Here is a 13,413-nt window from a genome sequence, read left to right as displayed (position 1 = left end):
TTCTGCATTCCACTTCAGTCTGCACACGAGTCCTTTGCCAGTAATTACTATACTATTTTACAATCTGACTCTTAATAATGAATTCCCAGGCCATTACATCCAGCTGCCCCTGCTTGCCCCTCCTCTCTCCGTCATATCGAGGTGCAGGGCCAAGAGGCCTTTGTGTACCTTTGAGAGATCTCTGAAGTTCCCTGGCAAGGTCAAGTCCAGCTCCTCTGAGTCATAGTTGGTGAGGACCCAGGGAAAGACCGGGTACTGGTTCAGGTCATTGTATGTCCTCCCTAGACACAGAGAGCAGACAGAAATCTGTGAGTGATGAAAGGCTGGAAGGGAACAGAGGGGTTGAGAGCGGGGCAGGGTACATTTGAGGCTTCAGTTACTTTGGGGGATCAACATGCAACATTCCAACAAGCCCCCAATCTCAGAGCCCTCAATCAGACCAACTTCCTTCCATACTTCCACACAGACTCCGGCAAACACACACACAAAAAAACGGCAGAGAATGTGAGAATGTTTTCTGAGCTTCCCATGACTTTGCCTGCTGAGTGTACTGTGGGGGTTACAACAGGGCTGTCTTTAAGTTTATAGAGAACATAAATATCTCTAAGTAGTGAGGAGTGGATGTTATTATAGAGATATAGATTCTTCTGGGGGCCATGACTCCAGACGCCTGAAATGTCACTGAAAGTCTGATCCCCGTGATTGGCCAGATGTGAACTTCCTTTGTGTTCGGGAAGTGGAAATATGATTTTCAGATGTAAAAACGTGTCGTAGGAAATCCATGGGAAAAGCCAAGAGCATGTACCGCGTTGTCAATAACACTTTACCTTTCCTTTGAAGATGACACTGATACAGCTGTGAGGTCAGACGGTGGACAGTTGTAATCCGGGTATGGAATAGGGGAGCTATATACGATTTTGTTGGAATTTTTACAGCTGGTGATAAATCACGCTGAGGAAACTGTCTCAAAGCAAACTGACAGTGAAAAAGAGTAAAATTTCTTCTTCGGAAAATAAAACTGAAACATTAATTCTGAGGTATCAGACCTGAGATAATATCTGACATAAAACACTGAAAAAAAATAAAACATTTTCTCCAGAAATATTTCACAAAATTGCCTACAGATTCTTTTCCAGTGCTGATGTTGACTAGTATATACCATGCCAACCTTAGTCATCCTGGAAGAATTTGAAGGTGCAGTGCCTTTCAAATGAAAGTAGCATCAAGAGCTAACAACACAAGGGTGAAGGCAATAACTTCTATGAAAAGCTCATGCATTGTTAAGGAATCTTATTCCAAAAAAAAAAAAAAAATCCCAAATTTTAATGATTATCTCAGAATATCAGCAACTTGAACCCATCCAGCAGGTTTGTTTCTGGAGCAGGGTGACATCAGAGTATCTAAAACAAGCCGAGTGTCTGACAGGCTCGTCAGTGACGAGGCTTCTGCAGAGTAGCCGGGGTCTGGGTGGGGAAGCTAGAGAGCATAATTATCCAGGTTAATGCCACACACTCAAGAGGAAGCGGTGGGCTGAGTGTGGAGGATGAGTCGGGGGCGTTGGTGTGGATAGACTTGCTGGTGCTGAGGCCTGAGTTGGGGTGGCAAGATGTTAATAACAGTGGAATAGTGTTTAATTAGAAGACCACTTCCCGTTCGCACCTCTTCCCAGCACTTCACCCCCCGCCTGTCTGCTGCTCCACACTATTCTGACATCCCTGGCAGCCCGGGTCATTACCAGGGATTTTTAATGAATTTTGGGCATGTTTTTCTGTCTGCCTTACATCTAATTAGCTGACAATAATGTATCGAACTCAAGCACAAGCTAAATATAAATATGCATGAATATGCAGCGAGAGGGAGGATGACACCTCTCCTGAGCAGAGTAGCGTGCAGTCGCTCTTGCCTTCCCTGTTAGCTGCAGTTCAGATCAGAGAGTCGACAACAGAACCTTTCAACTCCACAGACACACATGTGTACACTCTCACAAAGCCAGGCACTAATTATCTGGCAAAATCTGCTGCGCCTGCTCTTTGCTTCAAACAGCACACTCCCACCAACAGTGAAGCGTACCACACCGAGCGCCGCTTAAGGCGACCGGGATTCTTAAACAAATGCGACGCACCTGAGGCCACTTATCGAATGTTTGCAGTAACGCTGACACATAAAGTTTATTGATCATGATGGCTAACCTTAAAGTCACGAGACTCTAATGGTGAAAAGATTCACATGGATAACAGATTAAAACATAACGCTTTCGCTGGTTGCAAATGTAGCCGGAGTAAGGAAGAAAACAAATCACAATCTATCTATTTAACTGATAGCTGAGGGAAAAAAAAAAAAGAGAATAGATTATTTATATACCCTGAGCTACGCCCGCCCTTACCTGCAATTGTGTTGAGAAACATGAGGTACTCAAAGTTGGAGATTTCTCTCCTCTGCCAGCGCTGGGTCATGTTGGAGGATTTGAAAAGCTGCCGTGGGGTGGCAAGGGAGATACGCCTGCGAAGAAATATATATTATACATATAAAGTTTCACAAGTTTTTATGGATATTTTAAAAGTTTTATTCTTCAAAATTCAATAACACAAAACTATTTGAAGCTATGCTTATAGCAGAAGCGCCAAAGCTGCAGACAAAGTAAAACTGATTCGAGTGGATTAAGTGAAAGCTAGGTGTTAATTAAGAGTCCTTAAACGACAGAGGTAATTTTCTAAGTGTTAATTCAGGGTAGCTTGCTTTATATCCACTCAATTAATGCAAGACTGCTTCTTTTGCAGCAGCGTATAAACAAGCCTGTTAGCACTATGAGAGTCTAAAGGGAATTTCTTTTTCCTGTGGTCACTGGCCTGGCTGCAGTCCTGCTGCATAGAGTCTTCTGTCAGAGAATTAGGCCAGTTCAGTCAGGGTCAGTGCACATCCACTTCAATGACTGGAGCAATGGGACTACAAATGACTCTGCTGCAGGCCAGTCTCCACAAGGTTCCCTCACCAGATAACACAGAGACGGAGGAAATAGCTATAAAGGAATTCAAATATTACACGTTTTTAATATTGCTCGCTTTCCTTTGGCATCCTTTGACCCACCTGGCTTGTGGAAGTCCGTAGCTGGTGCCCACTCCTACTCGGGGGAGACTGTGGACCACTTTCTTTACTGTGGCCTGGTCGGGGAAGTTGAACATGACTGACGCTGCGAAAGACATAGCTTAATGATAGAGAAAGGCAGGAAGAAAAAAAAAAAGTAAAATTTTAAATCTGTAATTGGTAATTCACTTACTCCTGTTGGCCATGAAAACCTCCATCGCTGTGTTCTGCAGGAGGTAGCGTCTGGAGAAGACCGCCCGGATCTCACTGAACATCCACTTCCCGTGTAAACCCTCGGTGTATGCTAAGACCTAGCAGGGGAGAAAGAGAAAAGAGAACGTCCAGTGGTTATTAAAACTGTATTAGAATAAGAGATCATGTGTGCAAGTGTGTCAGGTTACAGGGGATATAGATTCCAGTGTTGCACATAACAAGAAGACATCACCAACACAGTGTGTTGCAGATACGACGACGTGTCAACAAGCTTTTAGTGTAACATTTCAGCTGCAGTTCTGCTGGTGCAGCTGGCTGATTTGAGGCAAACAATCGTTTTCAGTAAAATAAAACCTGAGTAACAAGCTACAGAAGAGAGATGTGGTGTTTGTTGCTTTGCTATTGGGCACAGACTGTATATAAAGATGGATAAACGGATCTCCGTTCTCAGCGGTGGCTCAGGCCTTCACTATCGTGGTGGCACTTGGATAATTAAATTAAAATGGGTGAAGTTTGGGAGTGTGAGTGGAGCTGAGGCAGACATCTAGCGACCTGAGAGAAGCAGCCACCTGTCACTCAAATCAGCCACGCCCTAAATTAAGTTGAATTTTAAGCCTTTAAACTCGTGAGTTATGTAAAAAATCACAAACACGCAGTTGTCATTAACGTCAGAGACCAAACTGCTCTTGAACCGGGCTGTAAACATGTTTACTTCTGCTGTAAGTTTGGACATTTCAACAAGGAGGTCAGTGTTGGAGACGGCTCCAAAATGTTGCTTAGAGATCGCTTGGCTAGACTTCGAATGGTTCTCTAGTCCGCTCATCCCAGCCGGGTTTCAAATCTGCTAACTGAAAGCTAATTATTCCCCCTAAAAGGCTGCTAAGAGGAATTCTTAACTAGACATTCAGGCAGTTAAAACAGGGTCAAAGCTCCCTGAAGTAATTCGGACAAGGAGCGTAATCACCAGATGGAATCACCAAGCCTCAGTATCACGCAACTATCAGTGCATTCATTCCTGATTTTAACTTGAAACACAGAATTAATAAGACATTATAACATGTCTCAGGGCTAAGTTCCTACAAAAGGTGAAGGTGTCTACAGAATCTCTCTGAACGTCTCACACTTTTCCAGTTGGTTTAAAAACACTCACTGGAGCGAAAGGCAGGCGGTCAAAAGAAACAACCCTCCAGGTCGTTGACACATAAATAATCAATAAAAACCATCATGCCAAGAAAGGGAGGGAGCAGACAAAGAATCATTAGTGCATGCAGCACCGCTGGGACTGCAGGTCCACACACAGGAAGCCAAGACAGTTGTTCTGACAGGTGAGAATGGTCCCCTCACACACCTTTCCTCCTCCCCCCTCCGCCTTCCATCTCACTTCCCTCTGACTGAACAATTTTGTCCAACAGTATGAGCCAGGGTGCAAGGCTCATCAACTCCCCAGGTTATAATCACACATAGGTTCAGTTCAGAGAGAGTGTGTGCGAGAGAATAAAGATATAACAGGGCAGTGAGGGGGTGAGGCCCTACAGCACATTAGTATGTGTGCGTGGGTGTCTGTGTATTGGGGGGGGTGATTGAGGTGGAGTAGGCAGGGAGAGAAGCAGAGTGAGATGTTGAGCTGGGTTAGGTCTGATGCTAATGCTCATTTAAAATAGTGACAGGCTGGAAGAGTGCAGCCCGAGCCGCGCTGCCTTAATTTCTCCCTGGAATAGCTCATGCCCGACCTCCGTGCCACATCCAAAATCTCTGGAGCTCAATTAAAATTGGATTAGGTGGAGATGCTGGATGTGCAGCACAGCATCTCTGGTGCTCTCCTACCAGTAATGCCCCTGCTTGACACCTCTGCAACCCCCAACTCAAACAGTTGTCATAGAGACAGCACGGCCCCGAGGAGGCAGCGTGCTGACTGGAGGGGGGGTGTGGAGAGGAAGGGAGGTGAGGTGGAGGGACGGCTGTGGGGCTGCAGGCAGGCGCACTGCCGAGGGCCAGCAGCAGCTCACTGGGAAGCGGGGTGAGTTTTTATACCCCTCCTACTCCGCAGCCAGATGTTCGGCAAGTAGTCATGCAAAAATGCATCATGGGAAGGCTACAACAGTTTAACTCCATCAAGGGACAAGTGAGTTATTGTGATGTCTGTCATTTTCAACACTTTCTCTGTCCAGTTTATTTATTTATTACATAAATTTAACAAGTTTTCGTTTGTTATATAAAAATACTGGGACCATAACAACACAGGAAGTAATAAAAAGTCAATTTTTTACAGCTTTGTCAAACATGCACTGCACTCGAGGTTCTTAAAACTATATGAAAACAGCTGTAATACTGCAACTCTGAATTGATTATCGATATATTTCCACGCTGGCTGGCTTCTTGTTTCCAAGCTAGCATGAACTTTTTGCTGCCATGACAAAGTACAGGCCAAAGGGCTAGCTGTCAACAAAAGAGAGGCTAAAGAGGAGGGGAGGAAAAAAAAAAAAAAAAAGAGCTGATTTCAAACCGCCCAGATCAAAAAATTTGTCATAACAACAAAGCTTTGGTCTAAACCAACACGCAGAGGCCCCTGTAGACTTGGGGATTTGACAAAGCCCAGCCCTCATTTTTGGAGGCCCAGCTGTAAAAAATGCCATTTAATGAACCTGTCTGCTGAAGCTGTCCCCTGCCTGTCAGAGGTGTCAGCTAGTGACAAGCGCTGGGGACGGCCGCCTCCAGTCACAGACAGGCCTGCCAGCTGGAGACTTCGGCCCCAATCTAATCACGCCACCAGGAAGGGACCGGCGCTCTGCTCTTGGTCTGTCACGCTCAGGGCTGGGGGAGCAGCGAGCGGGTGGGTGAAGGGGTCTGGTATGGCCGACAAGCACAGCCTTTTGTTTCCACACAGGTCCCTCCATGCAGCCTCATTAGGAGCCACAGGCGCATGCGCTGCTTCGCCAGCTGCAGGGACATATACACCTCTCCAGTATAATAGCCTTAATGCAATTTAACGTCTCTGTACTCTCTTCCCTTTACTCTTCTTTCGCGGATTTGACAGAGGGTAGTCTGCATTCCGCCTGTAGAACATCACAGGAGAATAATGGAGAAATATTTTGACAGACGAGACGGGGAGAGGCACAGGTGACACCGATGTTTAGGCTGAAATTCATATGTAATAATGTGCAGATGCTCATGTGGAGCACATCCTGCATATCGGGCGATAGGAAGCCGCTTCATGCATGAAAATAGATACTAATCATATTTGACTTCCGAATAGCTTTCTCCCCATATTGACTGGGACACAATGACAGATGTTATTAATAAATCTAACGAAGCATTTTCTCTAAAACCTGACGCAATTTTCTCCCATATGAAATGATACAATCTCCCCACCCGCTGCATCCACACACACACAAAAAAACAGGACAATAATATAATTCAGTGAGACCTCCAAGCCAGCATGACTGATATATTTATATGAGACTGTGGAGCACACACTGACAACCTGGTATCACAGCACCTCCGCTGCATTCTTCTCAGATTTGTCTAATAGGCTTCCACTATAAAGCCTCACAACTGCACGGGTCCCAGGCGGCCACAGAGAACCGCGAGGTGGAAGAATAAGGGGAGGATACGAGAGGCAGTTTCATTTTGAGTGATATGACTACTCCCCGAGGAGCAAGTGGGATGGATTTCACACATGGCAATTTGGAGGATCAGCACACACCACGTATACTGTATTCAATGGCTGACCCCAGGCAATATGGGCCAATACTGTGAAGAGGTTGAGCAGCCAGAGGAAGGCGAAGGGAAGGTGTAAAGCCTGGCGAAGTGAGAGCAGAGAGCAGGTCTCGGCTAAGTGGAATAGCATCGGCAGCCAAAGACGACAGAGTAGACGGGGTCACCAAAACATATATTGCTGTGTGAATGTTTTGTTTATAGCAAAAAAGGGTTTAGTCACCCAAATTCCAAAATAATTACTTCATGTTACATCTAGCATGCGCAGTATATATGTAGATCTTGAAATATGAGGACAGGTTGAGGAGGTCATACGATTCTGCAACACCTCTGATCTATCTATCCATCCTCACACTAAATATAATCCACTGTAAACTGTTTCCATGTCACAAGAGTGAGGTCTGTAGATTATCAAGAAAAAACAAAAACAGAGGAGTAGTTTTTATGCTTTTGAACCTAATTTAACCTTCAGGTTAAATTAAAACTATCTAACGGCCAAATGGGCTGTCAGTGGGTCCACACACTGAGCTATGATACTAATATTTAACTTCACAAACCCATGCACATGGAAATCTTAACTGTACGACCAAGATGTGCCCGAATTCCCACTTTTATTTTAACTTTAATCCCTTTTACATTCCGCAACGATTTATACTGTAGGCCTCAGCATCAAAGTACTTTTCTCGTCTGCATTTCTCCCTCCTTAATGTGACAACTGTTATGAAGTGTAGAAAAAAAACTGTAAAAGATTCTCCCAGATTATATATTAAAAAAAAGAAAATCTGCATTCCACTTGATTCCTCTCCGAGAGACCCGTATCTCAACTTCAATAAAGTAGCAGGCTCCTAATGCAGGTATTGGGGGGAAAACAAGATACAGATTTGCATAATCAGTGTCACTATACATTTGGGTGGTAGCTGGAGTGTGGCAAGATGACACAGCTCGGGTGCTCTGGCAAGACCAGTGGGATAAAGGAGATGAATATGCATTAAATATGTTGGCAGTTCACTGCCCCAAATGTCCAGCCAAGTTTGTCAATAACATTCATGTCAGGGATAGTATTTCACGCACATTAGCGGGCCCCGCGGTGCTGTCTTCAACACTGCTATGCTAGGACAGGTGGGAGGAGCCGTTCTCCTAGTGTGCAATCTCTTCTTAAAGAGTCAAGGCTCTGTCTACGTTAAAATATAAAAGCCCCCAAGAAATGCTATGAAGAAGGAGGAAAAAAAATCCAAACACTAACTTAGACCTGAGGTTCCCTGCAGCAGTGATATAAAGTTTTGGCAGCAAGCCACAAGATGTGTGCAGAAGGCTTCCTAAACGTTGGAAGAAACAATAAAAAAAACTTCCCAGGTGATCTTATTTAAAATTCGGTTTATATATGATATCTATAAGCGCAGTGGGAAATTAAATATTTAACAATGTTATCTTTTGAACGGCTATAAAATCATTTTTTAGGCAGTTTACACGCAAATATATTTAGTTATATATTTTAAGAGTTTGCATGCACCTGGATGCCTGTGCTGATACAGGAGCATCTTCAAACAATAAAGCAGTGCACAAAAGAAATAGCAGGTATAAAAAGTAGTGTTAAAATATAAACAAAGACACTTAAGAGGTCACTCTGTCATCCTTGAAATTGTGCGATTTCAGGATTTATTATTGCAATGCTGCAAATTAGCATTCAGGCTAACATGATTCATCTTTCAACCAGTACTACTAATGGTAAAAGAGATACTTGAGAATTAATTCATATTTGGACGAAATGTAGATTACTTTGTGCCCCATCTGCAAGAGAAGACAGAATCGTATCTAATGAGCAAACAAAGGGACACACAGAGAGACAGACATATGAACATGCTGAAGTGGTGACCCAACGACCGCCACATCCCCAAACATACATACATGAACATACTTAGTCAGCACATCATCCAGATAAACAGCTTGAGGATTCTTTCACTAAGGAGCTTGAGAGAGGGGATGCAGTCATTTGGTGTTGGGTCTTTTCACGAAGCTTTTCCGTAATGGGACGTTTTCAGGGACTTGTCAGCTTTAAGATGACTGAAATCTTCCTGGCCTGGGTACGAGCTTCCTCTCTTCCTCCTCTGGCTGCCTCTGAGACTGCCAAGCTGATCGCTTTAAATCCCACTTTTCGTTAGCTTTTTTTTTTTCCATATATATTTTTTTGGTCGTGTGTGGGAGGAATAGGGGCTCAGAACAAGACAGAGGAGAAGAGAAAGGATGAGACAAGGATGGAGAGGCGGAGAGACAGAGGAGAAGAGGGACAGAAAGAGCAAGTGGTTAGACGAGAGGGCCTGATGAGCAATGAGCGCCTCACTCGTCCTCAATTAATCTTGTCTCTCTACCTTTGCTTTGGCGCTTCCCTTGGTACCAAGGTAATAATGACACCCTCATCCATTATCCTTTTATCCCCGTTATTCACAGGGAATTGCTTAATAATATGTTACAGATTCGTCCTCCTTCATATAATTCTTTCTGTCATTCGCAGTATATCATCTGGAAAACACACAGCCCCCTTTCGGCTGGACGCCGTTTGAGGATTATCGCGGGTGACACCTTCGGGATGCAGCCAGAATCTGGAGCATCATTTTTTCAGGCATAAAGTGGAATTACCCTGACTTATCTGTCATTGCCAAAAGCACAACAAGCCATTCATGGCCAAAGCAAAGGTGGAACAGGTTCTTATCAGCTCCTCCGAACGAGGGGGCTTGTAAATTTATGCTAATGAGGGCCTTTTTGTCATCCAGGCTCACCCCTTGGGGCTGAGTGGGGCTTGGAGGGGATGATAATCTGGCTGTTGAGTGCGCTAGATAATTTGTACTTTATCCTCATGTAATTATATAGTTTAAATCTTTTTACCAATGCTAATCCTTCGACATGAGGAAGTGTCTTAACCGCGTCCATGGTTCTTAGCAGCACTAGTTAGCGTGCAGCTGACTCTCATAAAATCACGTAGGAGGAGAGCAGCCCTGATATAATTACTTTGACTTTCTGTAGCCTGTGCTGCGAATCCTCCTATCATTTTGATCCACCTTAGCAGGCAGGCAGGAAGCCAAGCTAGCAGCCCGCGGGTACGGGAGACAACACAAGAAAAGGTGAAAACACTGTAGCGAGACTGAAAGAGCCCTTCCCAGTTTTTGTCAAGAGAAAAAAAGCATGGAGGAGAGAAAAAAAAAGGAAATGTACTGAAAAGGGCTATAAGTAAGTGCAGTAGGGTGGCTTTGCAGAGCTTTTGAGGTCTCCCTGCTGTCCAGTGGGACTCCAGGCCATCTTGTGTGCCTGCCAAAGCCGACAGCCCCTGACAAGCTGCTTGGCGTGCTGTAATTTGACTAATTACACTGGATTAGACCATATTAATGCAAGCTGTTTTCTCCAGGGTCGCTGACCCAACCCATTGTGTCCCTTGCTAGTTCTGCCTCAATCCCGTGCGAACAAAAGATGCACAAGAAAAGGCAGACTGAAATTATAAACCTCAGCCCTTATATCTGTAAACTGATGTTATTTTCATCATTAGGAGCCGTGTTGAGAAGCACCCACAACACACAGAAGCTGTGCCTCCACTTTCCCGAGGCATCACAGGATTCTTTGAAACCAAATCTTTTCTCTGCAAGAAAAAGAAGACTTTTATGAATCTCACAGAGGTACCAGAGTTCATAAACTAGTTTTTTTTTTTTTTTTAACAAAGTCAGATAAGGAAAGGGGGTGTAAGGAGAGTCTCAGTACGCTGCCAAGTAAATTAAATTTTAATTTTACTTCTATCTAAGCAAAATATCAGGATGAAATTTGAGCTTTTGGTTCCACAAAAATGTTTTTTTTTTTTCTTGAGGAGATGGTGTATTGAAATCTATGATTAATATAAGATCTGCTTTAAAATTGAGGAAATAAACCAGAAAGAATACTTATTTGTTAAAAGAATAAAGGAAACCCACCCTGATTTGCATTTGTAAAAAATCCAAAATGAAACAGGGGAAATGAGCCATGGAATGTGTGTGTTTTAATACAAGTGGCCCCTCAATTGTACTAAATCAATTTGAATTTTGGACAATAGAGAGGCAGCTTCAATGTTTGTATGTGTTCCTCTGCCTTGAACACGCTGTAATAATAGTCTTAAACCAGGCGTTATAAAGACAGAATACCAAAGAGGCTTACAGCCTCAGTTTCATGAAACATTTAGGCAAAAGTTCCAAAGGCTGAGGATGATGAAAGAAGGTAAGCTTGAAAATGGGCTTCTGGGATCCACAGCCCTTATTGTACAGAAGTCACATCAAATTAATACTGAGGGCCATTTGCAGCCTTTCTTCTCCTGAGCTTTTCAGAACGGATTAAGCTATGAAAACTCAGAAATTACTAAAGCACCTATTAGGCATTATGCTCACCCTTTCTTCTTTTTCCCCTTTGAAAGTCACTGAATGCGCTTTACTTCACTCGTAGCACAATTCACAAGTTGTTTGCATAACAAGGAACAAGGAAAATCTTTACTTTTGCATAATTTCCCATTCTCTTAGCTAATCATTTATCAGACTGAGCATGTGCAAATCTATATAAATCTATGTTGTAGCTTGGTGCGGCGGCGGCGGCGCAGTCTCACAGTGTTTTCACACCAGCGAAAGGGAGACTATTGCCGGGGTCCTCTCAGGCTCTCGGCGCCCCTCTTTGCTCTCTCAATGCCTCTTCAAAGAGGTGCGGGTGCATGAATTGTAATTATGGTTCCTAACAGGATTCAAGAGCGCCCAAACGATGGCACTTGAGAACCAGGTCGTGTGGAGTTAAACGGCTGTCAGACACTCAAAGCACACCAGCATGTGAACAAACCCACAAAGGATGGACAAGTCCACTTCTAGGGCCCTCCTACCCACTTTCCCCTCTCATAGGGAGAGATTAAAGATCAGCAAAAGGCCCCTTTAAAGACCCATATGGCCTTTCTGTGTCTTCACTCACATTCCAGATTTCAAGCAGGGTCACAGCTTTCCAGGTGAGAAAAGTGAGGATTTAAAGAAATAGCAACAGAAAGGTGCAAAATTTTGACATGAATAAAGTATTTAATCATTCACGTAGCTTTGGAGGAATTCACAGAGACAACGCCCGTGCAGCATAGGAGAGGGAGGGGAGGGGGGCAGACACATGTGAGAGATCAGGTAATTGGTACCACCTGAGATACCAATGAAACCACAGTGTCAGATTATCCCGCAACCTGGTCTTCACAATTACAGATTGCTTCTAAAACGGTTTCAATGACTCACCAGGGCACAAGACCCCTCAGCAAACATTAAAGAGGCCAGCCCTTCAGTCAGGACCATCAGGAAACTTCAGCTCCATCCTACCCCCCCCAAAAAAAACGCCTTAAAGAACCCAACCTGCAGCGTGAAGTCCCTATGCATGACCCTATTACACTCCTAATTGGATTTAAAATAAAATAGAAAAAAAAAGCTGAGATTTTCTTTAACATTCCTTCCAGTAGTTTGCCTCTTCAACAATATCATTCAAACTCATGTCACTGAAAACTTTTTTTCTTTTTCTTTTCAAAACACAACCGAGATTTTCCTCAAAAAAAAGAAAAAAAAAATGGGAGTATATGCAAAACCTTTTTCACCTTTTCTTTTAAGGCAAAGCACTATTTGATTTTCACAAGGAGAAAGTGACAGGCTCTGAAACAAAGCCCAGCGCTGCCCATTGTAAAGCCTTTCACTGTGGTAATGGTCTTAAAATGGCTACAAGCAGGGGCTCTATTCACCGGTGACCAGGCTGCTCGGCTCTCCTCTTCAAATCCGAGACAAGTAAGCGGGAACGCCGGGGGTCAGCTGATGAGTGGATGAGTTCACTCGTAATGCAGAGTCCCAGGCTATCGGTGGCTGTGGACGTTGCCAACACGTTTACATTAATTATAGAGAATAAATAGTTCCTTAACAACAACATCAATCAAGTTCATTATGAAAAACAGCGTAATGACAATAATTACAATAATATCTCATTAGGAGTAAGAATAAGAGACAGGGGAGAATTAATAGCAGACAGGTGTACAACACACCGCAATTATGGAACCTGAAATTAGTTCATCGCCTCAAGGCAAACAGAAGAGAAAGGAAAGGTTGAGGGTGTGTGTGTTTGTGTATGTGTGTGGTGGTGGTGGTGGCGGTGGTGGTGGGAGGGGGGCTGGTTTCTGGGCTGCGAGTAGGACTGATAGAGAGAGGCTCACTGACAAAAAAAGGAATTGCAAATAAGCAAACAAAAATGTCTTAAATGTGTAAATTAGAGAGAAAAATAAGAGGGGAAAGCAGCTTTTCCCCGCAGACTGGTGCCTTAGATGAGAAGGGAGCAGCGAGACGTGATCAAGGGGAGCCATGGAGCGGTGAGGCAGGCGTCAAGATGAGCACTCAGCCAGCGAGT

General features: G+C 43.9%; 1 protein-coding gene across 1 annotated transcript in view; it reads right to left on the bottom strand.

Annotated features, from left to right (window-relative positions):
• The window catches only part of nbeab (neurobeachin b), a gene marked incomplete at its 5' end in the record, with an annotated part of 190,781 nt that overhangs the window by 27,977 nt on the left and 149,391 nt on the right, over nucleotides 1-13,413 (bottom strand). The window contains 4 exons of the mRNA XM_084558818.1: nucleotides 169-281; nucleotides 2,384-2,499; nucleotides 3,085-3,187; nucleotides 3,275-3,392. Coding sequence (XP_084414944.1) covers nucleotides 169-281; nucleotides 2,384-2,499; nucleotides 3,085-3,187; nucleotides 3,275-3,392 — 450 coding nt within the window. The remainder of the gene's footprint in view (nucleotides 1-168; nucleotides 282-2,383; nucleotides 2,500-3,084; nucleotides 3,188-3,274; nucleotides 3,393-13,413) is intronic.

Source organism: Chelon labrosus (genome assembly GCF_963514085.1).
Source record: "Chelon labrosus genome assembly, chromosome: 13".
NCBI classification, from domain to species: domain Eukaryota; kingdom Metazoa; phylum Chordata; class Actinopteri; order Mugiliformes; family Mugilidae; genus Chelon; species Chelon labrosus.
Note: the sequence above shows the minus strand (reverse complement) of the source record. Positions and strands in the feature narration are given on the sequence as shown.